Raw genomic sequence first — 26,935 nt, 5'->3', positions numbered from 1 at the left:
AAAGCGTGGTTAACCCTAAGCCACGGCATAGTTAAATAACCATGGGGCCCGATTTCACTATGTGGAAGCTGAGAAATTTTTCTCGGGATAAGATTTGTTTTGAGCGGTAATTTAGGATTTATTTGGGAAAGTTATTTGTTTAACCATTTTTTTAGGGATTTTTTTCTGAAAAAAGGGGTTTTCAAATTTCTAACCGAATGTACTATCCTAACCATCAATTCAAGTTCATAAAAATATGCTACAACGCATGCCACGTTCATTTGGATCCTTTTTCAATTTTTTGGGATTTGGATTCAAGGCTCAGGGGCTGCGGGGCACGTGTCATCGATAGCTTATTTTTTAAAAGTATTTGGAAGATAAGAAAAGAAGATACAAGACTAATTTGACCCTCAGCCTGATTCTTCGATTCAACCTAAGGCTCGGGGGGGCTACTCCATATGGAGTGCGATTTTTATCGCGCACCCTATATAAAAGAAGACTTAAAACTACTCAGGGCGTGAGCACCTCACAGCCCAAGGAACTACTCGGAGGACGTCTTTCAGATGGAGTTTTAGAAGAAACCAAAGATGACTTGGAAGCCTGCAGTACTCGGCTACAAGGGGATCAGGGGGCTTGTTAGACCCGGGGGCACGGGATTGCTCACATGGCATAGAATATTCTGGATAAGAGATGGGGCATGTTCCGTACCTTATATCTATTGTATCTGTTGTAATGTACTTGATACGAGTAGGACTAGCTGGTACAGAAGGAAACTACTCGAGTAGTACTCGGGTAGGACTCCTAAGCTAGTATCGGTCTAGGATTCCATGTAACACTATCCTTCCAGACTATATAAGGGCGGGCAGGGACCCTCTCCAAACTAATCTACACCTAAGGCAATACAAACCACCATACAAAACGTAGGGTATTGCACACATCGCGGTCCGAGCATGTCTAAACCTTGTGTTGCTTGCACCTTCAAGTTTCTGATCTCGGCGACACCCTGCCTACAAGTCTACTACGTTAGGGTATCCCTAGGTAGGCTTGCTGGCAATGTTCACCTAAATGGTAAACACTAAACGGTCGGTGTGGGTCCCTGTAGCGTGTAGACCGTGTACACGGTATTACACGGATTACACATTTTGTACCATATTGACAAATATAAGTACAGTAACATGTATATATGATTAAAACTAACAATAATAATGACAAGTTAAAAAATAATTTCAAGTGAGAATGACTATTGGAGAGTTTTGCATTCATTTTTGCATGAATTAAAATTGAATCTTTAAAAAAGACCTTTAAGCGATGTGTTCTCTATCCTAAACAGTACGCTACTTACCTTAAACAACATGCTACTTGCCTGTTTAGAACGTTTTTTTCCGTGCCATGTAGCCCGTCTAACCTGTGTACACACTGTGTAACCCGTGTAATACCGTGTAACGTCTAATATACCATTTATAGCCTAAACCGCATGTCTACCCATCGAGTAAGGTTTACACACCATGTACATGGCCGTGTAGCCCGTGTAGGCGAACACTGCTTGCCGGTAAAACACCGACAGTGTTAGTATGGTCAACAGGTGTTAGCTTATTTTAGTTCAAAAGTAGAAAGTCCCATGGTTAAATTACAAATTGTGATAATTAAGTGTTCAATGTTACAAATCGTTTGATGTTGTTGAAATAAAACTTTTGAGTTCAAACGGCATAACAAATCAAGTTCAAAGTTTTACTATAAACAAAATTAGCATGTTTCAAGTTCAAAAGTGTGATTTTTTTTTATATTTAAAGTGTTTCATTTAGTCATGGGATATGCTATTCCACAAGGATTTTATAGGCATATGCATGTGTCCAATCCTTTGTTACAAAAAGCTTCATAAAAGAATCAATATGTTTTCTTTTATTGGGGGATTGGACATGTTAGAGTCAACATTTGAAAGTACAAATTAATATAAAAATAAGAGATAACTCAAAAATATAAAATGTAAAACTGCAAATGGACATGATGTTACACTTATACATGATGAAAGGGGTGTGTTTATTGAGATGGGCTTCCCCAATAAATACACATGATTTGTTGAGAAGAGACATCATTATTAAATGCTAAAATTGTTTCAAATTGGAGACCAAGACAAGAGGAGCATTGAATGTTCTGGCCGCCATCTCAAGCTCCAACATGTACGGCATGCTTATGCGTCGGGATATATACTCCCTCTCTTTTTATTTAGGGTTTAGATTTGTTCTAAGTTAAATTTGATCAATTTTGATCAAATTTATAAAAAATAATAATAACATTTACAATACTAAATTTATTTTATTGAACCCTCATAAAGTATACGTTGACAGTGCATATGTTGGATAGCATAGTTATTGCTATATTTTTTCTATAAATTTGATCAAAGTTAGCTAACTTGGACTTAGGACAAACCTAATACGATATATAAGTAAAAACAGAGTGAGTAATCTTATAGGCAAGTGAGCTATTTTGACTATAGGGCTTGCCTCGAAAATAATTTCAAAGCAATCCCTCGTCATAAATTCATAAAAAGGAACTACGATATACACGTTGCTAATGGAGTCTTGAATAACTGAAGTGATCTTTATAGGACACAACCTTCTAATGTAAGTGTAGTTGTATATGTTTGTTGGTTTATGTGTAGCGTGAATATGGTATTATGGTGTGTAGTGGTTTTTTAAAACCATATTCAGATAAGAAGGCTATGAGAGCAGGAAATTTGATCGTCTCTATTATCTTTAATAAACCTAACTCAGTCATTCCAGCTCGTCATAAATTTTTTCTAAGTGTATCACCGACATGGCAGTTTGGCGAAGGTAGAACAAATTAAAGCATTCCATATTCATGATTATTTCAGATCATTGCTCTTGTTGATGTTACAATTCTTACCCGAATCTAAACCCGCCTCAATTTTGCTACTTCTTTCATTCCAAATTATAGATCATTTTGGTAAATCTAAATATATAGATTTTATTATGCATCTACATATACATTATATCTAGATATATAATAAAATTTATATATCTAAATTTGATAAAACGATCTATAATTTGGAAAAACAGTGGTTTGTTTTCGATATGCAGCTGCAGCTGCCGCGTGCCTGGAAACGGATTAGGAAAGAGTATGAGGCGGATTCAGTCATTAATCTCCTGGAGGATATAATGGAAGGATTAATTCCCCGAGCCTCGTTCTCTCGTTCTGAGTCACACGACGATTCGGCAGCTCGGCCACCACCGGCGGCTGAATCTCCCCGTACTGGACCACCAGTGGACGGCGACGGTGAGGCGAGCACCCACCGGCCACCGAGCACGACCAACGAAAGATCCCGAGCGCCCGCGGCAAGGAGAGGAGGGAATCCGAACACGCACCCTCCGTGCGGCTCCGGCCCACGCCACACACGGACCCAGCACAAAACACACAGATCCCAACCGGTCCGCGCACGCTCCACGCCACCCCCCCCCCCCCCCCGGCGTGTCCCTTCCACTACGCAACCCCCGCATCCGCGCGCGCGAGCCGCCCCCACTAGCGCGTCGCCCACGCCGCCCATGGAGATCTCCGCCTCCGCCGCGGCGGCCACCTCCTGCCGGCCGCCCAGGCCGCTGCTCCTCCGCCCGATCGCCTCGTCGTCGCCCCACCCCGCCACCACTTCCTCCTCCGCCACCGTCCGCCGCCGCCCGGCCACCTACTCGGCCACCGCCACGGTCCGCCGCCGCGCGCGCACCCGCCCGCGCACGGGGCGCTCCAAGCTCCCCGCCGACGCCGGCGGCGACTACTTCTCCGGAGACGACGGCGGCCCTGGATTCGGAGCATCCGGCGGCGGCAGCGGGGGACGAGGAGGAGGAGGAGGAGGGCGGTGGAGCTGGAACAGCGGCTTCGGGTCCGGGTCGGGCGGCCCCGGCGACTGGGAGCCCGACGTCCCCGCGCCCCGGAGGTCCGCAGCGGAGGCGGCGCTCGGGGTCGTCTACGAGCTCATGTGCCTCATCGCACTCTCCAACTGCACCCAGTTCGCCGTCCGCAGGCTCGCTGGCCTCCTCGCCGCGCGCGTCGCCGCGCTGCGGTTCATCACCGCCGTCTGCTGATCGCCCGTGGGGTTTGGTTTGCTACCTCTTCCGCCCGCCCGCCCGCCTGCCTGCCTGGAAACCGCTTCTGTATATATGTATGTGTCCGCCCCTGTGATTTTAGGAGGTTTGGACCTTTGGGGGTTCAGGATCTCCGCCTCTTCCTTGGTGCGCGCTTCGAGCGATGATGCCGGGAAAGGCAACAAAATTCGTCGAATTGAAATGGAAGAACAAATAAACAAGAACTTTTTTTTTCCATTTGTTATTGGACTCAAGATCGATTGCTTGACGCAAATTATGGTAGGATGCAGCGTGATGCAATCTGCTGCTTGTGTATATTAGTTTGCTGTAAATCAAATTTCAGGATACTGCTGCTGTTCAAGGTGTGCCTGAAATGTTGCCTATATTAAATTCTTTAGAAATCAAATGGCAATTTAGTTGATACTAACTTTGCAGTTCTGTCCTCCAACACAATTTTGTTCATTCAAGCCATAGTTGCACTTGGTTTGTTTCTGACATGACCTTATGAAGAATGGTATTACAGGTGACAATTTTAGGTTGTAATGCAATGCTCTTGCATAGAGCAATTAGTCACCTGTCATTGTCAGTAGAAGATACAGGCTAGGAGGAATAGTTCTATTTGATTAGCTTCTCGGTGGATGTATTTGTTACTTGAGCCACATATATAGTGATGATGATTATGGAAGAAAGGAAAAGGAATACTCATATGATCCTATTGGGTAGTGCTGACTAACCTAATCAGATGTACTCCCTCCGTTTTAAATTATAGGTCATTTTGACTTATCCATATATATAATATTTTCTATGTAGACAATGTATATCTAGGTGCATAGCAAATGTCATATATCTAGAAAAGCCAAAACGATCTATAATTTGGAATAGAGGGAGTAGTTTTGGAATAGAGGGAGTAGTAAGTACTTCCTATTGTCAGTTACTATAACCTATCTTTGCTAGCCAAAATATTTAGTACAGTTCAATAGAAGTTCCAGGCATTTTCATAATGTAGTACTATCCAAAGCCGAAGAGTTATAAGCTTTTGTTCTTTAAGTTGCGCTGGAAGTCTATACAAAGTCTAGACAGTGGTCAACACTCTTGTACTTATTTCTTGGTGGAGGCAGCGAGTGTTCTGCTAGGAGCAAGCTGCCATAGTGCCATTTGCTCTCCAAGCATTTGTTGGTTGGACTTCTGTCCTGGCTACTGCACAACGTTCCATTCCAATAGTTCTGTAATCTGCAGGAACCACGATGGATGCTGAGCCTGTGACACTACAGCTTGTGCTGCCACAACAACTGACAGATCGATCAGAGTTTATTTGAGGAACTATATGATGTTAACAACATCTGAGTGCCAGTATGATGTATCATTGCCGAAATAACAGCGCTGCCACCAAGGTAATTGTGGCTACCAGGTGTGGGCTCTTTGTGCTTGTGTTGGCACTTGGCAGTGTAGCCTCTACGGCTGTATCACCTTGTTTCTTCACACCTACAAGTCTTCTTCATTGCCTCTTGGCAAATGGTGTTCTCTTAGGTGTCAATGCCATGGCTGTAGATCCCCATGGCTCTCTACTTCGGTGGCTTGCCTAAGGAATTTTCCCTGATATATAGTGCTAAATGTCCACCACAACCTTGTGCGAAATGCCCCTTCTTGCTTGCTCTTATTGATCCCTAAGCAGGACTTTAAGATATGATTAACTTTTATATGAAAAGTGAATCTATGTGTATTATTTAAACGTTTAGTGGGATTGAAGAACTAAGGCAGAGCTCTTGCTACCAGATTTTAGTATGAGATTTACATGCTCCTTAATACCTGATTTGATATGTGGGCTATACATCTGAACATAATAGTTCTCATTGATCGAGTAAAAGAGAAATTCTGTCTAACTGGTACAGCACAATTACAATGCGGACCAAGGATGGGAGGAAGCTTGGCACATTGAGATCTGTCTCAATTGTCTCACCAGCTGTGCAAGGAAACTTTGAACAACTATGAGCCACAAAGTATCTACCTCCTAACAAACATAACAAACAAAACCACAAAATTATAAAGACAACGAACTGGCTTCAGACAAGTTGCAGACGAGTTTCCAATGCTCAACAGATTAATTGTACGAAGTTGCTATAGCTGCCACGAAAAGCACCTCTTGTCATCTCGAATCGTAGCACTCTAATTTGCATTATTCAGAATAGAAAGCATGCCTCCACCAGTATACGACCTATGCCACTCGATCAGTAGTCTTTTGCATTGACGAGTTTAGGAGATCAGGGGCTTCAAGTTCACCATGTACGATTTAACTAGCCAGATCAAGGGCTTGAAGTTTTGGTTCCTCCATGACTCATGACTAGACTTTCCAATCATTGTGGATCAAGTTGGAACATAGGATATTCCAGCAACCCTAACAGGGGTTATCTATCCAACTCAGGACAGTCCTTGTAAACTTACTTTTAACATTATCAGTTACATGCTTTTTTTTTTTGGCATTCAAATTTGGTCTGAGAGCATTGTTCTCAGCAGTACTGTCACCAAGGACCTCAATGGAACAATCTCTAGTTCTCTACGCAGCAAGACACCAGAAAAGGTGCTTCATTATGAGCAAGCTATCAACCGCGCAAGTGCTGAAGTCTGGTATATAATTTGAAGACATTTCCGGTCAATTAGATCATCCACTACATCAAGTGAGCCATAGGCCAGTAGTATCTTCTCAGCTAGCAGAACAAGCAGAATCCTAAATGCTCCATGCAAGCAAATTCTTCCATGGGACCAGAGAACCTGAATCAAGTGAGGCCGGTTTGGATCCAAGTATAAACACAAACAATTTCAGAGTTACAGGATGAGTAGAACATCATATATCTACGACTGCGAGGTCGTATAAATACAATCAATTTCGGAGTTACAGGATGAATAGAACTCTAGTTCTAAACTTCTAATTAAAATGATACACATATCGTGTCAGATACAACTTATGTGACCTTATGTTATACAACAACAGAAATACATAACTTAATTTTTGAGGACAAACAGAGACAGAGAGGCGTAGAATTGGCTGCAGTTTACAACTAGTTGGTTTATGCATTCAACTCAGGGCAATTGTTCCAAACCTATTGGTGACAAATTTGTAACACAGCAAGATGATGTATAGTCCCATTAATCTTTAATATTTTTCCACGTTCATTTGGTCAGAATGCTTTTTAGTCTGCAGCAAAAGCAGCAGGTAACTCCATAACATATAGTCGATGTGCAGCAAGGCACCAGCAAGCTACTTCATCATATAAACAAAGCTCCCAATGACGCTACTGCTGTACTGAAGTAAATAAATGGAAGATACTTGAGTACACCAGAAGCCAGTGTCTTCTCAGCAAGCAAAGCAAACAGCATCAGACAAGCTCCGGTCAAGCAAACATTTGCAAGAAACTTGAGCAGCTGCGTCGCCTTATCTGAGGCAGGTATGCTGCCGGGCCACCGTGATATCATCCACACGCTAAGATATGGCATACACCCTGCAACGCCACAGGCAACTGTCGCCTTGGTGTTCCAGGAGGACAGGAGCTCCCAGTCATATGCATAAGTGGAAGTTACTAAGCCTGCCAAAGCAGCTCCAAGTGGAATGAACATGCAGCCTTGGAAAATGAAGCCTTTGAAGATACCAACGGGAACTTGTTCTGTTTCAATCGAACTGATGCTATCTTTATCTGATGTCACCTTGGCGACTGCCCTATTAGAAGAAGTGTCTGTGTGGAGAAGAGTAGAGAACCATACAAGCCCTGCAATCAGCTCAGGCATGCAGACCAATGCCGTGACCTCTCCCAGCCATTCTGCCGCCACCGTGTTTGCTGTTATGAACAGCGTTACCATGTAGGACATTCGGATACATTCCAGTGCTGGTTTTAAGGCAGGAGCACTTGTTACTTCATCAGCCAATCTGGAATACAGAAGTGCCAGTGTCCCTAGCGCGCAGCATGAAAAAAGCAGGAAGTGAGACAGAACTGTGATTTTCACGGATCGGTTACTGCATTGATTAGATTAGGAAAACAGACATGCTAATACAAGCCGTGCAACAGAGATAAATAGAGAGAGAGACAGGGGAGGGGCACGGGTATACCTTCGTGCCCTTGGGCGGCGGATGACGCAGACATGCCCGCCATGATGATGCAGTGCGGGAGCTCGCGGTGGTCGGGCCGAAGGCGTTCGTGCTCGCGGTGACCGAGGTCCAGGCGCATCCACGAGCTCGGAGTCGAGGGAGAGTGCGCGAAAGATGGCCAGCGGTGGAACTTTCCGACGCTGCCGCGCACGACTTAGATCGGCTAGGGTGTGACTGTTGGTGGGGTGGCGGCGGCCGGTGATTCTCGTGATCCGAGCCGCTGGCCCCCACCTATCTTTATAGCGCGGCGCGACGGGAGCCCACCAGCTAGGGATCAGCTGGAGCGCCCCCGATCAGGGCGCAGGGGTGAGGTGGCCCATCAGGCCCGTTGGGGTCCGATGGTCCAGGGAGATCAAGTCTAATAGTCTCCCCCTTGATCTCACCCTGTACTATTCTTTTACTTTTACTTTTCGCGTTTCGTCATAGATTTGTGTATAGAGTATGCCTCATCGTCACGATCATCTGTCAATAGATTTAGCAGCTACAATTCATGCTTCCATTCAGAGACGGATTCTTTAACCTTTTGGGCCCTTGTAGTCCGAAGATCACAGGCTATCCCTTAGCCCCATGCCGGCTACGTGTTCCTTGAACACGCTAGGTGGTAAGCCTTTCGTTAGCGGATCCGCAAGCATTTTCACTATGCTTATATGCTCGAGATTTATAATCTGATCGACTTTATCTTTCACAACATAATACTTTATATCTATGTGTTTGGCAGCACCACTTGTCTTGTTGTTGTGAGCATACATTACTACGGGCTCATTATCACAGTACAACTGTAATGGTTTAGATATATCATCAACCATTCTCAGACCGGGTATGAACTTCTTTAGCCAGTTCACCTGCCCTGTAGCCTCATAACATGCAACAAACTCGGCATACATTGTGGACGATGTAATGACGGTTTGTTTGTAACTTTTCCACGATATTGCTCCCCCGGCAAGGCAAGGGTGAACACATATCCTGACGTGGATTTTCTGTCATCTCCTGCATAATCGGAGTCTGAGTATCCTACGATACGCAGAGATTCTATTTTTCTGTACGTTAACATGAGGCCTTTGGTTCCTTGCAAATAGCGCAGAACCTTCTTTACTAACTTCCAGTGTTCTGGTCCTGAATTACTCTGGAATCTGCCAAGCAACCCGGTAACGTAAGCTATATCAGGGTGTGTGCACACTTGTGCATACTGTAAGCTTCCCACAGTAGAAGCATATGGTACCATTTTCATTTGATCGATTTCATATTGAGTCTTGGGGCATTGAAATTCCCCATATCTGTCGCCCTTAACTATAGGTGCAGGTGAGGCACTGCATTTATGCATGTTGAATTTCTTTAGGATCCTTTCTATATATGTCTTTTGAGATAGTCCTAATACCCCTTTCAATCTGTCTCGATGAATCTCGATTCCTAGAACGAATCTTGCTTCACCAAGATCTTTTATCTCAAAATGCGAGGATAAAAAACTTTTTGTTTCTAGTAGCAGACTGACATCACTACTTGCCAGTAGAATGTCGTCCACGTACAGGATTAGGAAGACATACTTCCTATTCTTGAAATTTGCGTAAACGCAATTATCCTTGACATTTTCTTTAAACCCGAATTCTTTTATTGTTTTATCGAACTTCAAGTACCACTGTCTTGAAGCTTGCTTTAGCCCATAAATCGATTTCTTCAGACGGCATCCCAATTTTTCTTTTCCTTCCACGACAAAACCTTTCGGCTGTGCCATGTAGACGGTTTCATCTAGATCCCCGTTCAGGAATGCTGTCTTCACATCCATCTGATGTAATTCTAGATCATAATGAGCTACAAGAGCCATTATGATTCTGAAAGAATCTTTACATGAGACTGGAGAAAAAGTCTCGTTGTAATCAATTCCTTCTCTTTGTGTGTATCCTTTTGCCACGAGTCGTGCTTTAAATTTATCTATATTCCCTTGGGAGTCATATTTAGTTTTGTAGACCCATTTGCAGCCTACTGTTTTGGCTCCTTTAGGAATTTCCTCTAAGTCTCATACTTTGTTAGTACTCATCGATTTTATTTCATCTTCCATGGCATCAAGCCATTTCGACGAGTGTTCACTTCTCATGGCTTCTTCAAATGAAGTGGGATCATCCTCCATTTGAATTTCCTCGCTATTATAGACTTCATAGTCGTCAGAAATAGCGCACTTCCTTGTTCTTTGAGGTCTCACACGAGCCTGAGCCTATGGTGCCTCATCTATTTGGGGCTGTTGTTGCTCCCCTTCTTGTGTGGCAATGGGCTCGTCAGGAGCCTGATGAATAGGTTCCACTTCCTCATTCATCGTTACCACAGAAGGAGCCACTACAGGTGTTGGCATCGTAGTGAGTTGCACTGGCGGTGCAAACACAGCGGGCAACGGGAAGAAAGATTCTTGAATCACGGGATTGGTTGTACACACCCGCTTCTCCTCAAGATCAATCTTCCTAGCTGTGCCGCTCCCCCGGATCATTTGATCTTCAAGGAAGACTGCGTGTCTCGTTTCTACAAATTTTGTGGATCTGTCTGGGCAGTAGAAACGAAAACCCTTTGACCTTTCTGGATAGCCAATGAAATGGCAAGATACTGTTTTGGAATCTAGTTTTGCAATGGTCGGGTTAAATACTTTTGCCTCAGCAGGACTCCCCCACACCCGTAGGTGATTCAGTGAGGGTACTCTTCCTGTCCACATTTCATACGGCGTTTTTGGCACCGATTTACTTGGAACTCTGTTGAGAATATGAATGGCGGTTTTCAGAGCCTCCATCCATAAACTCACTGGCAATGTAGAGTAACTGATCATGCTTCGCACCATATCAATCAGGGTACGATTACGTCTTTCAGCCACTCCGTTCTGCTGAGGTTCGCCCGGCATCGAGTACTGGGCTACTATGCCTTGTTCCATCAGGAACTTCGCAAAAGGTTCTGGGACTTGGCTATATTGGGTATGTAGACCGTAGTATTCCCCTCCACGATCGGATCTTACGATTTTAATCTTTAAATCGTGTTGATTTTCTACTTCGGCCTTGAATATTTTAAATTTATCCAAAGCCTCCGATCTTTCTTTAATTGGATATATGTATCCATAATGGGAATAATCGTCTATGAATGTTATGAACGAGTCATAACCATCCACACTCTTTACATTAAACGGACCACAGATATCTGTGTGAATTATTTCTAATACACCTATGCTCCTCTTAGCATTTTTCTTTATTTTCTTGACGAATTTGCCTTTTATGCATTCAATGCATTGTTCTAAGTCAGAGAACTCTAATGGAGGAAGAATTTCATTTTTAATTAATCTCTCTATTCTCCCCCTCGAAATATGGCTTAAACGACAATGCCATAATTTCGACGACGCATCTTGAGTTCGTTTCCGTTTTCTATTCACGAGTGTAGACGAGAATACATTCGCATTGTTATCGCATACGGAATTCACACTTTCGCGTAACAATATCAAGTAAAGATCATTTTTTCTGAATGCAATGGAAATAACTGTATCATTACATTCAATCAAACACTTGCCATCTCCAAATAGACAGGAGTAACCATCTTTGTCCAGGCAAGACACACTAATTAAGTTTCTGTGTAAAGAAGGTACATATAAAACATCTCTAAGGACTATAATGAAGCCAGTGTCGAGTTCCAAATGAACGTCTCCCACTGCTTCAACGTCTGCCTGTGCTCCATTTGGCACTCTAACTTGCTTTTCGCTTCTTTGAGTGGTTCTCGTCGAATGGAATCCCTGCAATGAATTTGCAACATGAACAGTTGCTCCTGAATCAATCCACCGAGTGGTTTTTGAATATTCTATATACAAGGATTCATTTACAAAAGAAATAATGTTCTCACCTCTCTTTTCCATGATCATCTTTAGATATTTGTGACAGTTCTTCTTGTAGTGTCCCTTTTCTTTGCAGTAGAGGCATTGGTCCTTATCAACTAGAACCTGTCCTTCTTGAGGTCTGTGTTATTGAGAGCTTTTGCCTGTAGAGGAGGATGAAGAAGAAGATGAAAAATTGCCTTTAAAGTTGGCATGCTTCTTCTTGTTCACATAGTTTAAGGATCCGCCAGTGGTGGACCTTATCCTTTCCTCCTCCTGAACACACATCGCAATAGTCTTTTCTATATCCCAAGTTTGTGGTTGGGTGTTGTAATTGACAACAAAAGTGTCAAATTCTTTTGGCAACGAAGCAAAAACCAGATGGACAATGTGATCCTCCTTGAAGGCAAGGTCCAATGACTTAAGCTTGTTGTTCTGGTTGACCATGCGATGAATATGTTCTCTAATGCCACCGCCAGTGTATCTTTCTGAAACCAGTTGTTTAATTAACTGGGTTGCATAAGTCTTTGAAGAACCAGTGTACTAGTTCTTTAATTTTTCAAGATACTCTATGACAGTGGCACAATCTGGGATGGAGCCCATAATTGCAGGCTCAATCGTGTTCTTTACCACTGCCAAGCACTTCTTGTTGGCAGGGAACCATTTTGCATAAAGCCTCTCATAGTCTGCTCTTGCTTTCTTATAAGCAAGCTCTGTTTGCTTCCAAGAAGCATCTGTGTCTGTGTCCTGTCTCTCAGGAGGCACAGGCTCTATGGGAGTCGGTGTAGCTAGGACCTAATCCAATTCACTCATGATGAAATAGAGGTCCAGCTTTCTGTACCATTCATTGTAATTGTCTCCCTTTAATATAGGAATATCGTTGATGGAAATCATCATTGATAATCCTCCTAAAAAACATTCATGAGTGGTGAAAATATTAAAATAAAGTCAAATAAATTATTGCATATGTATAAATACGACGTTGGTCATAAATTAAAATATGCAATAACCTTGTGTATTAAATCTAAAACACCGTTGGGCAGAGTTAGAGTTAATACATGAAAATTATCTATGAAAAATTAAGGCATAATCTCTTTTGTATTAAATCTAGAATACCGTTGGGCATAAATAGAAATAATACATGAAAATATCTATTAAAGGTAATGCTTTAGAAATTGCAATGTTGTCACTTGTTAACGTTGGTCAAAAGATAACAATATTACAACTCAGAAAATTATCTATTTGCCTTGAAAAATTTAAATTATCCCGTTAGTTCAAATTTAAATGACAAGGCAAGTATACATTAAAAAATGGATCTATTTAATCTTTGCAGCGGAAAACATAAATTCTATCAAAAATATGTCTAATTCTGTCTTTCATAAGCAGTGCATCAAGGTTCAGTCAATTTTAAATTTGAAATGCATCAAATTCATTCTAATTCTATGGAAAAATACTTCTGGAAATTGAAAAATGATGCACAACGCTTTCTGTTGCAAACAGCCCAGCCGGCCCACTCCTTCCGCGAGGCCCAGCATAAAGCCGGACTCACGCGCGCCCCTGCTCACCCTCCCGCACGTGCCTGCGGCTTCGGGTGAGACAACCTGGGCCCGGGCCGCGTTTTCTTCTCCCCGCCTGGGCCAAAAGAGGCCCAATGAGGCGCGGCTCGACCGCGACCGTCGGATCAAGATCAACGGCTTTGCGTGGATTTCGGCCGATCAAAACCCGTCGACCGTCTCACCCCCGAAAACCCTAGCTCTGATACCAATGTGATTTTCACGGATCGGCTACTGCATTGATTAGATTAGGAAAATAGAGATGCTGATACAAGCTGTGCAACAGAGATAAATAGAGAGAGAGAGACAGGGGAGGGGCACGGGTATACCTTCGTGCCCTTGGGCGGCGGATGACGCAGACGTGCCCGCCATGATGATGTAGTGCGGGAGCTCGCGGTGGTCGGGCCGAAGGCGTTCGTGCTCGCGGTGACCGAGGTGCAGGCGCGTGCACGAGCTCGGAGTCGAGGGAGAGTGCGCGAAAGATGGCCGGCGGTGGAACTTCCCGTCGCTGCCGCGCACGACTTAGATCGGCTAGGGTGTGACTGTTGGTGGGGTGGCGGCGGCCGGTGATTCTCGTGATCCGAGCCGCTGGCCCCCACCTATCTTTATAGCGCGGCGCAACGGGGGCCCACCAGCTAGGGATCAGCTGGGGCGCCCCCGATCAGGGCGCAGGGGTGAGGTGGCCCATCGGGCCCATTAGGGTCCGATGATCCAGGGAGATCAAGTCTAACAATAACAGGGCTACTGTCACCATATACGGCACTGATTAATAGCATGAAAAATGGAAATACTACAGTTCTTTCAAGTTCGCCTACTTGCTGCATGCTATCTGTTTCCGAGCCATCCTTTGATCTGCTCAGGTGAGTTGGCGCTACTAGTTCCTCAGGTTTCTTGCTATCCTTACCCTCTGATTCACTGACATGCTGCTGCTTCACCCGAATCTTGTTGCACAGATGAATGATGAATGTAACCAAACTAATGGGGAAGGGAGCAAGGATGCAATACTGCAAATTGATCTTAAGCAAAAATGCATATGCTATGACCACTATAGCGCCGTTGTCCATGTAATAAATATCGAGACCCTTGAATTGGCCCATGTCAGAAAGCAGCATCCAGAGATAATTCCGGATAAGTGGAAGAAGCACACATAAAAGGCCAAAAATGTCATCGCCTGGATCATCATCACTTTTCGCAGTCGCGCTCTTCGGTGTTACGTGAAAGATATATTTCGGTGCCACAAAAAGTACTGTACTCATTGTCAAGTTGCCATGTAGTGACACCGCAAATAGCTTCATCATATTCTAGAAAACAGAAACTAATTAGTAAACATCCACATAAATGGAACAAATAATATTCTAGAAAAATGTCATAAAATTCTGGCAGAGAGACATCTATAGAAACATTTGTTGGGGCTATGTTATATTATATATAATGCTGAAGGTCAAATAGAGTGATGCAGTTACTTAGCATGTGCAAACACCTTATGAATAATAAAGGTTGTGATGGGCACGGCTGAACACCCAATGCTGATGCTCAATTGCGCGGGCTATTCTAGTGGTTTTTATATGGCTATTCCACTAGTTCATTGTACTACTCCATCCAACAATAAAGAAATGATGTTTTTGACATCAACAGTCTCTGTCACAACTTTGATTAGTAGCGTTTGTTATAAAATATTTATAAAAACTTAGTAACTGCTGGAATTAATGGGCTTGGCCCATTGGAAATTTCAGGATTCCTATAAATCTCAAATGCCCATGTGTGCAAAAGTAAATGGTGCAAATCTTAGTCCCACCTTACTAGTGGAGGAGTGGAATGGCTAACATAAATATAGAGGTTGTCTCCACCCCTCCAAGCTACGTGACAGGAGAGAGAAGAAAAACACCACACGCGTGCGCACGCCACGCCTCGCTGGCCCGGGACGGGGCAAAGAGCACTGGCACGCGGCACCTGCGTGAATGGTCCGCCGAAATCCGCCCCCCCCCACCTGCGGGGGCGCGGCTTACTTTTGCAGTTTTTATTTTTGGTGACTTGGGCTCTAAGTCTGCAAGATATGGAAACCTAAACCCTAAACGTAATCGGTTTAGATCGCTAACGCGACGTGAGGTTGGTTTGACTTCCCAATATATATGACCCATCGGCATCCACCAGAAAATACATCTAAACGAGCTAGGGTTTTGCCTCTTCTTGCTACTACGCCGCCACCGTAGCCTTCTCCATCCCGAGCACCGGGGTGCACCGGCGAACGTAGCCTTCTCCATCCCGAGCACCGGGGTGCACCGATGAACGGGAGAGCAGGTCTCCGGAACCCTTCGCCTTTGGGATCCTGCACCGGGAGAGAGCAAATAAGGTTTTTGGGAAGCGCTTCGTGCAACTGCTCAAGGTCTTCACCACGGCGCATCTTCCACCCAACTCTGTCGCCTCATGGGCCAAATGCTTTCATCGTCTCCAGCAACGGCGGTTCGTCATCTTCAACCCTCCAACCAAGCCTCAGTACGTGATCTATGATCTGATCTATCTCTTAAGCATGTATCCTAAAATCCTTGCTATGCTGTTTATGTTGTCTAGTATGTTAGATCTATCCATGATATTTCCTGTGTCCATCATGATTTATTTCATATGGAATTTAATACTATGTTTTCCTATATTCTCAACAATCCAAAAACCTTATTACAGGCAATCTGTTGAGTTTACAATGGTTGGTTTCGCTGATGCAATGAGGCTGGAAAAGTTTTCTAGTGTGCACTTTAAGATATGGCAAGTCAAGGTCCGTCTTTGGTTGACTGTAATGCATGCATGGGAAGCGAGGCTTGGCATACCAGCAGGTGAACATTCTGCTAAGGAGAGCAAGAACTTCACGGATGCCAACAATCTCTTCATGGGCTGCATTATAAGTGTTCTTGCTAATCGTCTGGTTGATGTGTACATGCACGTAACAGATGCGAAAGAGCTGTGGGATGCATTGATTGCAAAGTATGATGTGACTGATGCTGGCAGTGAACTGTATACCATGGAGAGCTTTCATGATTTCAGGATGGTGAATAACCGTTCTGTGGTAGAGCAGGCTCATGAGATACAGATCCTTGTGAAGTAACTCGAACTCCTGAAGTACCCTTTACCCGATAAGTTTGTGGCTGGGTGCATGATTGCAAAGTTGCCCACCTCATGGAGGAACTTCGCCACTACTCTGAAACATATGAGATAGGAACTATCAGTTAAAAACCTAATAGCATCTCTTGATGTTGAGGAGAAGGCTCGGGCTAAGGATGCTTCTAATAAAGGTGGTGAGGCTCACTCCAACACCAACATGGTGCAAAAGAACCACCCACACAGCAAGAACAAAGGGAAGGATGCCAACAAGCCTGTCAAGAGTACTACCTTCAAGATGAAGAAGACTACAAATGCTAAAGGAGCTTGCATCACATGCGGTGATGGGGGACACTTTGCAAGGGACTATCCAAACCATGCAGATCGGAAAGAGAAGGCTAGCAATGGATCTGGATCCAAGAATGTCAACACGGTGACCGCGAGCAACACTGGAGATGGGTACGGTAATTTACCTATTGTTTTTTTAGTATTTCAATCTACTAGCTGGTGGCTTGATACGGGTGCTAATGTTCATGTGTGTGCTGACATCTCCATGTATTCTTCTTACCAAGTCACTCGGCGTTCATCTGTCCTAATGGGGAATGGGTCACATACTTCTGTTCATGGTGTTGGCACAGTAGATCTAAAGTTTACTTCGGGAAAGATCATGCAACTGAAGAACATGCATCATGTCCCTTCTATCAACAAGAATCTCGTGAGCGGCTTCCTTCTGTGTAGGGATGGTTTTAAGGTAAGTTTAGAGTCCAATAAATTAGTAGTGTCTAAGTATGGACAATTCGTTGGTAAAGGCTATGATAGCGGAGGCTTGGTCCACTTTTCCTTGCAGAACTTTGTAATAAGTCAGTGAACCATATTTATGGAAGCGTTAATGTATGCGAGTGTTTGGTATTCTCGTTTATGTCACGTTAATTTTGATTTAATATCTCGGCTTTCCAGCATATGTTTAATTCTGAGTTTCACCATTGCCAAAGGTTCTAAGTGCCACAGTTATGTACATTCTGATATCTACGAGATGAATGGTGTTTTGACAAAAGGTGGAAAGAAATATTTCATGATGTTAATTGATGATGCTACTAGATTTTGCTATTTTTATTTGTTGCAAACTAAAGATGAAGCATTCGACTACTTTAAAATCTATAAAGCAGAAGTTGAAAATCAACTAGAGAGAAAGATCAAATGTCCAAGGTCTGATCGTGGTGGTGAGTATTTCTCCAAAATCTTTGATGAGTTCTGTGAGGAATATGGTATTATTCATGAGAGGACGTCTCCCTATTCACCCGAATCAAATGGGATTACCGAGAGGAAAAACCACGCCCTGACTGACTTTGTTAATGCCATGTTGGACACTGCTGATTTATCTAAGGCATGGTGGGGGGAGGCTCTGTTGACTTCGTATCATATCCTGAATAGAGTTCCAAACAAGAATAAAGATCATATCATATGAAACGTGGATTGGGAGAAAACCATCGCTTTCTTATTTGCGCACTTGGGGATCCTTGGCAAAAGTAAATGTGCCCATTCCAAAGAAACGCAAGTTGGAACCTAAGACAGTGGATTGTGTCTTTCTGGGATATGCTCAGCAGAGCATTGCTTATAGATTTTTAGTAGTTAGATCAAAGGTACCTGATATGCATGTTGATACTATTACAGAATCCCATGATGTATTTTTTGAGAATATGTTTCATATGAAAGATATGCATAGCACTTCTAGATTTTCTACTGAGATAACTCCTGAATCTATTGCACCTGTTGAGTCTTCTGAACAACCTGTTGAAAATGAGGAAATCCTTGAGAAGGATGACAGTGAAGATCCTAGGAGGAGCAAGAGACAGAGGGTTGCAAAATCCTTTAGTGATGATTTCACTGTGTACCTTGTGGTTGATACTCCCACGTCTATTGCAGAGGCATACGCATCTCCTAATACAGATGATTGGAAAGAAGCTGTTCATAATGAGATGGACTCGATTCTATCCAATGGGACTTGGGAATTAACTGAACGACCATATGGTTGCAAACCAGTTGGTTGTAAATGGGTGTTCAAGAAGAAGCTTAGGCTTGATGGTACTATTGAGAAGTACATGGCTCGGCTTGTGGCGAAAGGTTATACACAAAACGAAGAAGAAGACTTCTTTGATACTTACTCACCCGTTGCTAGACTGACCACTATTCGAGCACTACTTTCCCTAGCTGCCTCATATGGTCTTATCGTTCATCAGATGGATGTAAATACAACTTTCCTAAATGAAGAGTTAGATGAGGAGATTTACATGGATCAACCAGATGGGTTTGTAGCAAAGGGTCAAGAAAGCAAGGTGTGCAAGCTATTAAAATCCTTGTATGGTCTAAAACAAGCACCTAAGCAATTGCATGAGAAGTTCGATAGAACCTTGACTTCTGCGGGCTTTGTCATTAACGAGGCTGATATATGTGTGTACTATCACCATGGTGGGGTCAGAGAGTTATATTATGCCTGTACGTGGATAACATATTGATTTTTGGCACAAATATTGATGTGATCAATGATGTCAAGTCTTTCTTATCAAAGAGCTTTGATATGAAAGATCTGGGAGAAACTGATGTGATCCTCAACATCAAGCTTATTAAGGATGCGAATGGGATTACTCTTTCACAATCACATTATATGGAGAAAATCTTGGGCCGATTTGGTTACATGGACATCAAGCAATCTCCAACACCTTATGATTAAGAAAATTGCTAAGGATCAATTGAGGTACTCTCAGATTATTGGTTCACTCATGTACTTAGCTAGCGCAACGAGGCCCGACATATCTTTTGATGTGAGCAAATTGAGCAGGTTCATTTCAAAGCTGGATTTTGATCATTGGCATGCACTTGATCGGGTTATGCGCTACTTGATAGGTACTACGAGCTATGAGATTCACTATTCTGGCACCACGCTGTGCTGGAGGGATATAGTGCTTTGAACTGGATTTCTGATGCAGATGAGCTATATGCCACGAGTGGGTATGTGTTTACCCTAGGATGTGGTGCGATATCATGGAGGTCTTGCAAATAGACCATTTTGATAAGGTCAACCATGGAAGCAAAACTTACTGCTTTAGACACAACCACTATTGAAGTAGAGTGGTTGCGTGAACACTTGATGGAATTGCCTGTGGTTGAAAAACTAGTGCCGGCTATCCTTATGAACTGTGACAATCAAACAGTGATAGTCAAGGTTAATAGTGCTATGGATAATGCGAAGTCATCAAGACACGTCAAGAGACGACTGAAGTCAGTCAGGAAGTTGAGAAACTCCGGAGTGATAAGTGTGACTTATATCTCAATAGAGAAAAACCTAACAGATCCCTTTACAAAAGGGCTTTCACGGAATGTGATTGAAAATGCATCGAGGAAGATGGGTATGAGACCCATATAGGTTGCCATAGTAGTAACCCAACCTATGTGATCAGAGATCCCACGAATTAGGACCTGGGAGGAACAAGTTGTTGGTTAACTAAGGAGAGTAACTTTTTTAACCCTCTCTAAGTGAAGATGCAATACTCTCAAATTCTGTAAGGCAAGTTGGCTGTACGCCTTAATGTGTTTCTATTGGCTTTGATAAGCAAAGATGTTGTCCTATAGAGTATTCTTGAAAGAATACACTATATGAGCCCAACTGTTAAACATCGCAGTCTATGAGACTTGGGTGATCTCTAGCAAGCTCATGAAGAGACTAGGGAGTATGACGTATATGCTCCACCTGCGGGGTAGGGTACTTGCATCCATGTACTGGTTATGAGTTTTAGTGAAACTTGTTCGTGGAAAACTAGCAATTCAAGGCATTGTCCATTGTCAAGTTGTGAATAAATGTAGCTTGAAGCTCTAGGCAAAATTCTGAACGAGCATTTGAGATCTGGTGGGGGATTGCTCGAATTAATAGGCTTGGCCCATTGAAAATTTCAGAATTCCTATAAATCTCAAAGGCCCATGTGTGCAAAAGGAAATGGTGCAAACTTTAGTCCCACCTTATTAATGGAAGAGTGGGATGCCAACGTAAATATGGAGGTTGTCTCTACCCCTCCAAACTATGTGATGGGGGAGAGAAGAGAAACACCACACGCGCGTGCACACCATGCCTCGCCTCGCCGGGCCGGGCATGGGCTGGGTGGGGCAAAGGGCGCGGGCGCGCAGCACCTGCGTGAATGGTCCGCTGAAATCCAGCCCCTCGTCTAGCAGGGGTGCGGCTTCCTTTTGCAGTTTTTGTTTTTGGTGACTTGGGCTCTAAGTCTGTGAGATATGGAAACCTAAACCCTAAACCTAATCAGTTTAGATCGCTAACGTGATGTGAGGTCAGTTTGACTTCCCTATATATATGACCCATCGGTCTCCACCAGAAAACACATCTAAACGAGCTAGGGTTTTGCCTCTTCTCGCTGCTGGACTGCCACCGTAGCCTTCTCCATCCCAAGCACCAGTGTGCACCGGCAAACAGGAGAGCAGGTCTCCAGAACCCTTCGCCTTCGGGATCCTGCACCGGGAGAGGGCGAGTAAGGTTTTTGGGAAGCGCATCGCGCAACTGCTCAAGGTCTTCACAACGACGCGTCTTCTACCCAACTCCATCGCCTCACAGGTCAACCGCCTTCGTCGTCTCCAGCAGCGGCGGTTCGTCATCGTCAGCCCTCCAGCCAAGGCTCAGTACGTAATCTGTGATCTGATCTATCTCTTAAGCATGTATCCTGAAATTCTGGCTATGATGTTTATGCTGTCTAGTATGTTAAATCTATGCATGCTAGTTTTTGTGTTCATCATGATTTATTTTATATGGAATTTAATACTACGTTTGCCTGTCAATAGTAACAACATATTTTTATGAAAATACATTTGAAGACAAACACTGCTACAAAACACTTCATTCATAACATCATAGTGGCTCTTAACTCTTAGTTTAAGAAATATGGTCCTATTAGACCATAATTATAATTTTGGTGATTGTGTGACAACATAGTTAATAGGATTAATAGGTTTGTAAGATCATATTTGTAAGATTTTGAGATCCCATGGATGGAGTCTAATGTATATACAAGACAATCAAAATCGTAGTCAAGATGCCCAAGCCATAGTGAAAATCCAGAGAGAATACTTTAGGGGTGTCCAATTGATAGCCGAGACGATTTGGACAAGGGACGACAAGGATCAACGAGCCGGATGATCCGACGGTATCCAAAGTGAATGGGTCGGCGCAATGCAGAATTGCAATGACGATCAAGTGAAGAGAAGTCTTCAGCACCCGATGAATCAGTCCTCAAGCGTTGGATGATCCGACGAATCATATTTTGATTGCTTAGGGAGCATGTGAAGTGATAGAAGGTTTTGGGAGAAAACCCTTCAACACCGGATGAAGCGACAAGGCGTCGAATGAAGCGTTGGTGCAATGACGCAAGCAAAAGCTGGTGTTGCAGAGAAGGGCCAATAGCTATTTGGCAAAACGAGGGTGACTGGATGAACCGATACCTATCCAGACAGAGCGTCGGCTCATCTGACACTACTATTTTTTTCTGGCCGTTGGAGCAACGGCTCTTTGGAGTTGTTGGGCTGTTTATACCCTCCTCCATTGCTCGTTTGAGGTTGCTAAAGTCTAGAGGAAGCTCATACACTTTCAAGAGGACATCCTTGTCACCATAGTACTTAGTGATCATATCCATAGGCTTTAGCACATGCTTTGAGAGTGTTAATGCTAGATTAAGCCAAGAAAGAGTGAGAGAGCAAGGTATAGTTGCTTTGTGTATGGTTCTAGAGTGAACCACCACTGTAATTTTGATGTGCCAGCCTCTTGGAGTCTTAATGACTCACCGGCAAGTCTTCAACCCTCTCGTTTGGTGTGGAGCAGCGTCGACGATCTTGTTCGGGGGATGAGGAGATCCCTTCTTCGTGGGAAGCTCCGTAGTGAAGATGGCGTCAAGATGACCGGGGCAAGAGGTGGTGAGTATTGCCTTTGTGGTATGGTCTTCACCTACTTGGCGTGAGCCTTAGTGGCGAGATCAAGCTCTTGACTAGAAGAGAGTTAGTGACCGGGAGTGTACCTTGGTGGAGCTCCAACGTGGACTAGAGGTGGCTTTAGCCCACCGAAAAAATCGACATGCCGAGTTTGCATTTCCCTAACCCACTCCTTTACGTTTCCGCATTTCTTTCTTGCAACCTATGTGCCTTTACTTAGAGTAGAATCAAGCAAGGATTGGCTATAGGTTGCAAAATTCTTATTTGAGTGGGTTGGAACTGTAAAGAAACTATAGTTGCACATCTAGATAGCATGCTTTAGTTTAAGTTTTGTGCAAACTAGATGCAAACTAGATGGAGACCCTAGTTTAAATTTTGTGCAAACTAGATAGCGTGCACCGATTTCTTTCAAGTGGTATCTAAGCCAGGGCTCACATCTTTCATAAAGATTCACTAATTCCGTTGGTAAATTGTGAAAACCGGTTCATCGGAGCAAAAGTTATGCTAAAAACATGATATGCAAGTTCGTTGGAACTGGAAATACCTCAGCCAAAATTTCAGTAAAGGTTTCGGTGTTCAGAAAAACGTTCGGTCGAGTGATAAAATGATCAATGGAAATTCTGGTGTACACAAAAATATTTTACACGGACATGTTTTCACTGTTGAAGGTTCCAATGGATGTTCCGGTGTCAACAAATTTATTAGCAGATAAATCCCTTCAGTCGGAAATCTGGAGATGGTGGGGAGCTATTATGAAGATTAGGTCAATTAGCACAAGATTTAAGGACTTGATGAGTGTTAGAACAGACATGAAATTTAATGCATCTTGCGAGGTGATGATTAGCCTAGCTAGTAGATTAAGGTAAAGTGAAAAAAATCTCTCGCATTCAAGGTGCTTATGTGCATCTGTTGAAGGTTCGGGTGGCATCTATAAGTTTTGCGACATCCTGTTCTTAACTATATTTGTATAGTGTCGTCTGCGATGCTTGTAAAAAAGAGAAGAGGTGCGGTGCTGTTTTCAAAGCACTACCTAGTCAAAGACGGCAGGTAACGTTCCAGGAGAGGTCCACTCGAAGAAGATCCACCAGCGTGTTGGGAAGTCCTATGGCCATCAGTGATGTAACCGATCAGGAGCTTGACACTTTAAAGGCTATAACGAGGATTATATTAGTGCAGATCTTGAGCTCTCCGATGCTCGATAGTAAGTCATCGTGTCGATTTGCATCTCTTCATCATTTTTACATTTTGTTGCTCTTTAAATTCTGCAATTTATTTTTTCTCTAAAATTTCTATGTACTATCACTGCTAGAAAAAAAACCATCGGTCCACCATTATGTTTGGAGTGGACCGAAAAGTTTACAAGCATTTGATACCGGTTGGTAACACACTAAAATCTATAGTACCGGTTGGTGTTACCGCTCAATGCTAATAATGCCTATACCCATATTAGTTTTTTTAGATAAAGGATTAAACCGACCTCTATATCCACCTTATTGTGAAATATACAGCCAAATTTTATAAGAGTTCTTAAACTCTAAATCTCAAATGAGGGATTTCACAATAACATGAAAGAAAGCCATAAGACAAAGAAAAAAGCTAGAAAATTAAGCTTCAAACATCTTCTTTGTTCCCGTTTCAACCTTATAGTGTCTTCACGCAGTACCAATCCATCATATCTCTTGTCTGCTTAGAAACTTGATGTTCTGATCGTCTATTGCTTGTTAAATATTTTCACGTAAATTTCCGCCTTGCATATTGGTGTGAGGAGATGTTGACATCACCTCCATGAAGGGAGTGGCACCACTAGGTGTCACCAATATCAACACCAGTGTAACGCCGGATAAGGATTTCCTCAAACGGTTTTCCATAGCACCCGACGACACCACGGACTTGTAGATAGTGCATCGGCAAATCCCCCAAGGAGGAAATCGGCTCAAGAAGCGTCGCCATTACCGGTCGGCGTGAGGCCGGGCAGCGATTTCTCCCTACGCTCCTCGGAGCCACCTCCGCATGCCTGCACCCGCTAGGAGCATCTACCGGTGGTCCGCCTTCAAGGCTGAGCCTCCACCAGCGAACCGTAGATGCCAACAACCTCCCCCATCCCGCCATCGCACCGGCTCCTCGGGAGAGGCTGGATCCAGCCTCACTAGCCTTGGATTCGATGCCGCCTCCCCAAGGGCGGGGGCACCAGCAGGCACACCACTGCCCGGCCTAGGGAGGGGAGCGACGGTGAGAAAAGAAGGGTCGTGTCTGGCAGGCCCACCACATGAAGAGTCGTGCGATGGCTACGGTATCCCAGCCCCCCCCCACCCCCTCCGGCCAGGGGAATGCCGGATCCAGCTGCCACAATCTCCATCGCCGACGAGGAAGCCGCCGTCGGAGACTTCCGCGTCCACGAAGAGCTAGCTATTGGGTTGGGGGCAAGAGGAGAAAGAAGGAAGGAAGGAGAGTTCCCCACGGCCACCATCCTTGCCGCCACACGGGCTTCCGGTGTCCAGCTCTGGCGGTGGCGCGGTAGGGGAGAGGGTGGAGGGGGCCCGGGCGGCGGCAGCTAGGGTTCCGCCCGTGCTGCCTGAGAGGGGCGACGCTGGGAGACCAGGCGTAAATAGTTGAGATTGTGATCCACCTGGATCTGGTGCGCTAGATAGATAGAACCGACTGGTTGGCACATAAACTTCTAGGGCTTTTAGAGCGGCCTGTGCTATGGTCCTTTGCACCAAATGAAAATGCTGGAGGTCTACACCCACATGAGTACTGGTTGGTAACACCATCCGGTACTAATGTATAGTCTTTAGTACAGATTGATATTACCACCCAGTGCTAAAGGATCCTACATAGGATAGTTCAAAAGGAAAGCATCTCTCTCAATCACAACTATTGTGCAAGTGAGATGGTAAGGAGTGTACATGCAAGGCAAGAAGTCCTGAGTTTCAATACTACACATCGCACGTGTGGGTATTTCATGAAAAATCCGCTTGACTTGTGACGGCTTCTTCCTAGGTTCAAAATATTTTTTATATTATTTTAGATATCTTACATTTTGGTACCGGTTGGTACCATCAATCGGTACTAAAGATGGAAACTTTTAGTCTCTGTTATGGAAACTTTTTAGTCTCCGTTACATAGTATCGGTTGGAAAACTGGGACTTTCTTTTCCAACCGGTTCTAATAGTGCGTACAGCATTAGAACATCGACGGCAAATCTTGGTTATAGAGCGTAGAAATATGGAAAAATCCTAGTTCATAAAAAAATATATAGGATCATCCTATGCTCATACTAAATATGCAACAAATAAAAAGATCATCGATCTCCTCCCTGAAAGTAGGGATGGTTCTATCTCAACTTATCTTGTTCTCAAGCTAAACACATGCATGTTAATTGAACTCACTATGTCATTCATGGTCGTGGCGCCAAGGCTCCACGCGTGAGCTGCTAGGCCATGGAGACATGCGGGGACAGATGAGGTCACGAGGGTCGCCGTTTCCGGTGCTCCCTGGCCGTGGGGCTAGCTGCAAGAAGTAGCTGGTTAGGTCGCTCCAGGCGCCCTGGATGGTGATGAGGACGTGATTGACCAAGGGAAGGGGAAGATGGCTCACCGGCCGGAGTCGAGGAATTGCGCACAGCGGAGTCCCACCTGAGGTCCCTGGTACGTCCGAGAGAAACAGGCGGTGTTTTCGAATCTCGACCAACGGAATCGTGAACTCAGGCTTGATGCGGCTCGGATGGAACTCGGCGGGCTGAGGAGGAAGAAGCTCGGCGGACCCAGCTGGAAGCCATTATAATCGTCAACGCACCGCGTGTCACGCGTGGGACAGGTTTGTACTGTGGGGAATTGTGGATCTCGTGACTCCCTGCAGTGCCATGGCGTCCTCGCCGTGATCGAGCTGGTGAGGGATAGGGGCCAAGTGGCTGGGTCAAGTCGTCGTCGTCGTCTTCTGCCAGCGCCGTCGCGCTCGATTACCCTCCCGGTGCCGTCCACAGGCCGCATCCGCGGTTTCCTCTCCGACCGTTCCGATCCCCTGGCACGTGAGGGTGCTTGTATTAGAGTCGAATGGTAGGTGTGCTCCGCGTATGGATGGATGGGCTGCTCCCGCTTTTTCCCCTGTCCCCGCCATTGACTTGAGCTTGGTCGAGGTCTCCCCCTCCCCGGGCCCCCTGTCTCTCCGAGTGACCGAATCGAGCGTAGCTTCTGGATTATTTCACGCACGAGCTCGTAGTACTACTGACATGACGACCTGGTCGTTGGGCTACACGAACCTCACTAGCTAGTTCTACGAGAGA

The 26,935-nt window shown here is 44.4% G+C and overlaps 2 protein-coding genes and 1 long non-coding RNA gene across 3 annotated transcripts; 1 reads left to right on the top strand and 2 right to left on the bottom strand.

Moving 5' to 3' along the window:
- Nucleotides 1-3,455: 3,455 nt before the first annotated feature.
- Nucleotides 3,456-4,494, top strand: LOC112893899 (glycine, alanine and asparagine-rich protein). The gene has a single exon (XM_025961425.1). The coding sequence runs from the start codon at nucleotides 3,540-3,542 to the stop codon at nucleotides 4,071-4,073; it is 534 nt and encodes a 177-aa protein (XP_025817210.1). The 5' UTR covers nucleotides 3,456-3,539; the 3' UTR covers nucleotides 4,074-4,494.
- A 2,542-nt stretch (nucleotides 4,495-7,036) lies between these two features.
- LOC112892638 lies at nucleotides 7,037-26,927 on the bottom strand. Its single transcript, XM_025959766.1, has 5 exons — nucleotides 26,251-26,927; nucleotides 26,043-26,163; nucleotides 14,236-14,888; nucleotides 8,170-8,348; nucleotides 7,037-8,014 (listed from the first exon to the last, which is right to left on the bottom strand). Exons 2-5 carry the CDS (start codon nucleotides 26,052-26,054, stop codon nucleotides 7,335-7,337), a joined length of 1,524 nt encoding a protein of 507 aa, XP_025815551.1. The 5' UTR covers nucleotides 26,055-26,163; nucleotides 26,251-26,927; the 3' UTR covers nucleotides 7,037-7,334.
- Nucleotides 11,668-14,218, bottom strand: LOC112893471. The gene is made up of 3 exons (XR_003228825.1): nucleotides 13,917-14,218; nucleotides 12,064-12,198; nucleotides 11,668-11,956 (listed from the first exon to the last, which is right to left on the bottom strand). It is a non-coding gene; the product is annotated as an uncharacterized LOC112893471 (long non-coding RNA).
- Nucleotides 26,928-26,935: the final 8 nt, after the last annotated feature.

This window comes from Panicum hallii, chromosome 5 (genome assembly GCF_002211085.1).
Source record: "Panicum hallii strain FIL2 chromosome 5, PHallii_v3.1, whole genome shotgun sequence".
NCBI classification, from domain to species: domain Eukaryota; kingdom Viridiplantae; phylum Streptophyta; class Magnoliopsida; order Poales; family Poaceae; genus Panicum; species Panicum hallii.
This window is presented reverse-complemented; position numbering and strand designations above follow the sequence as displayed.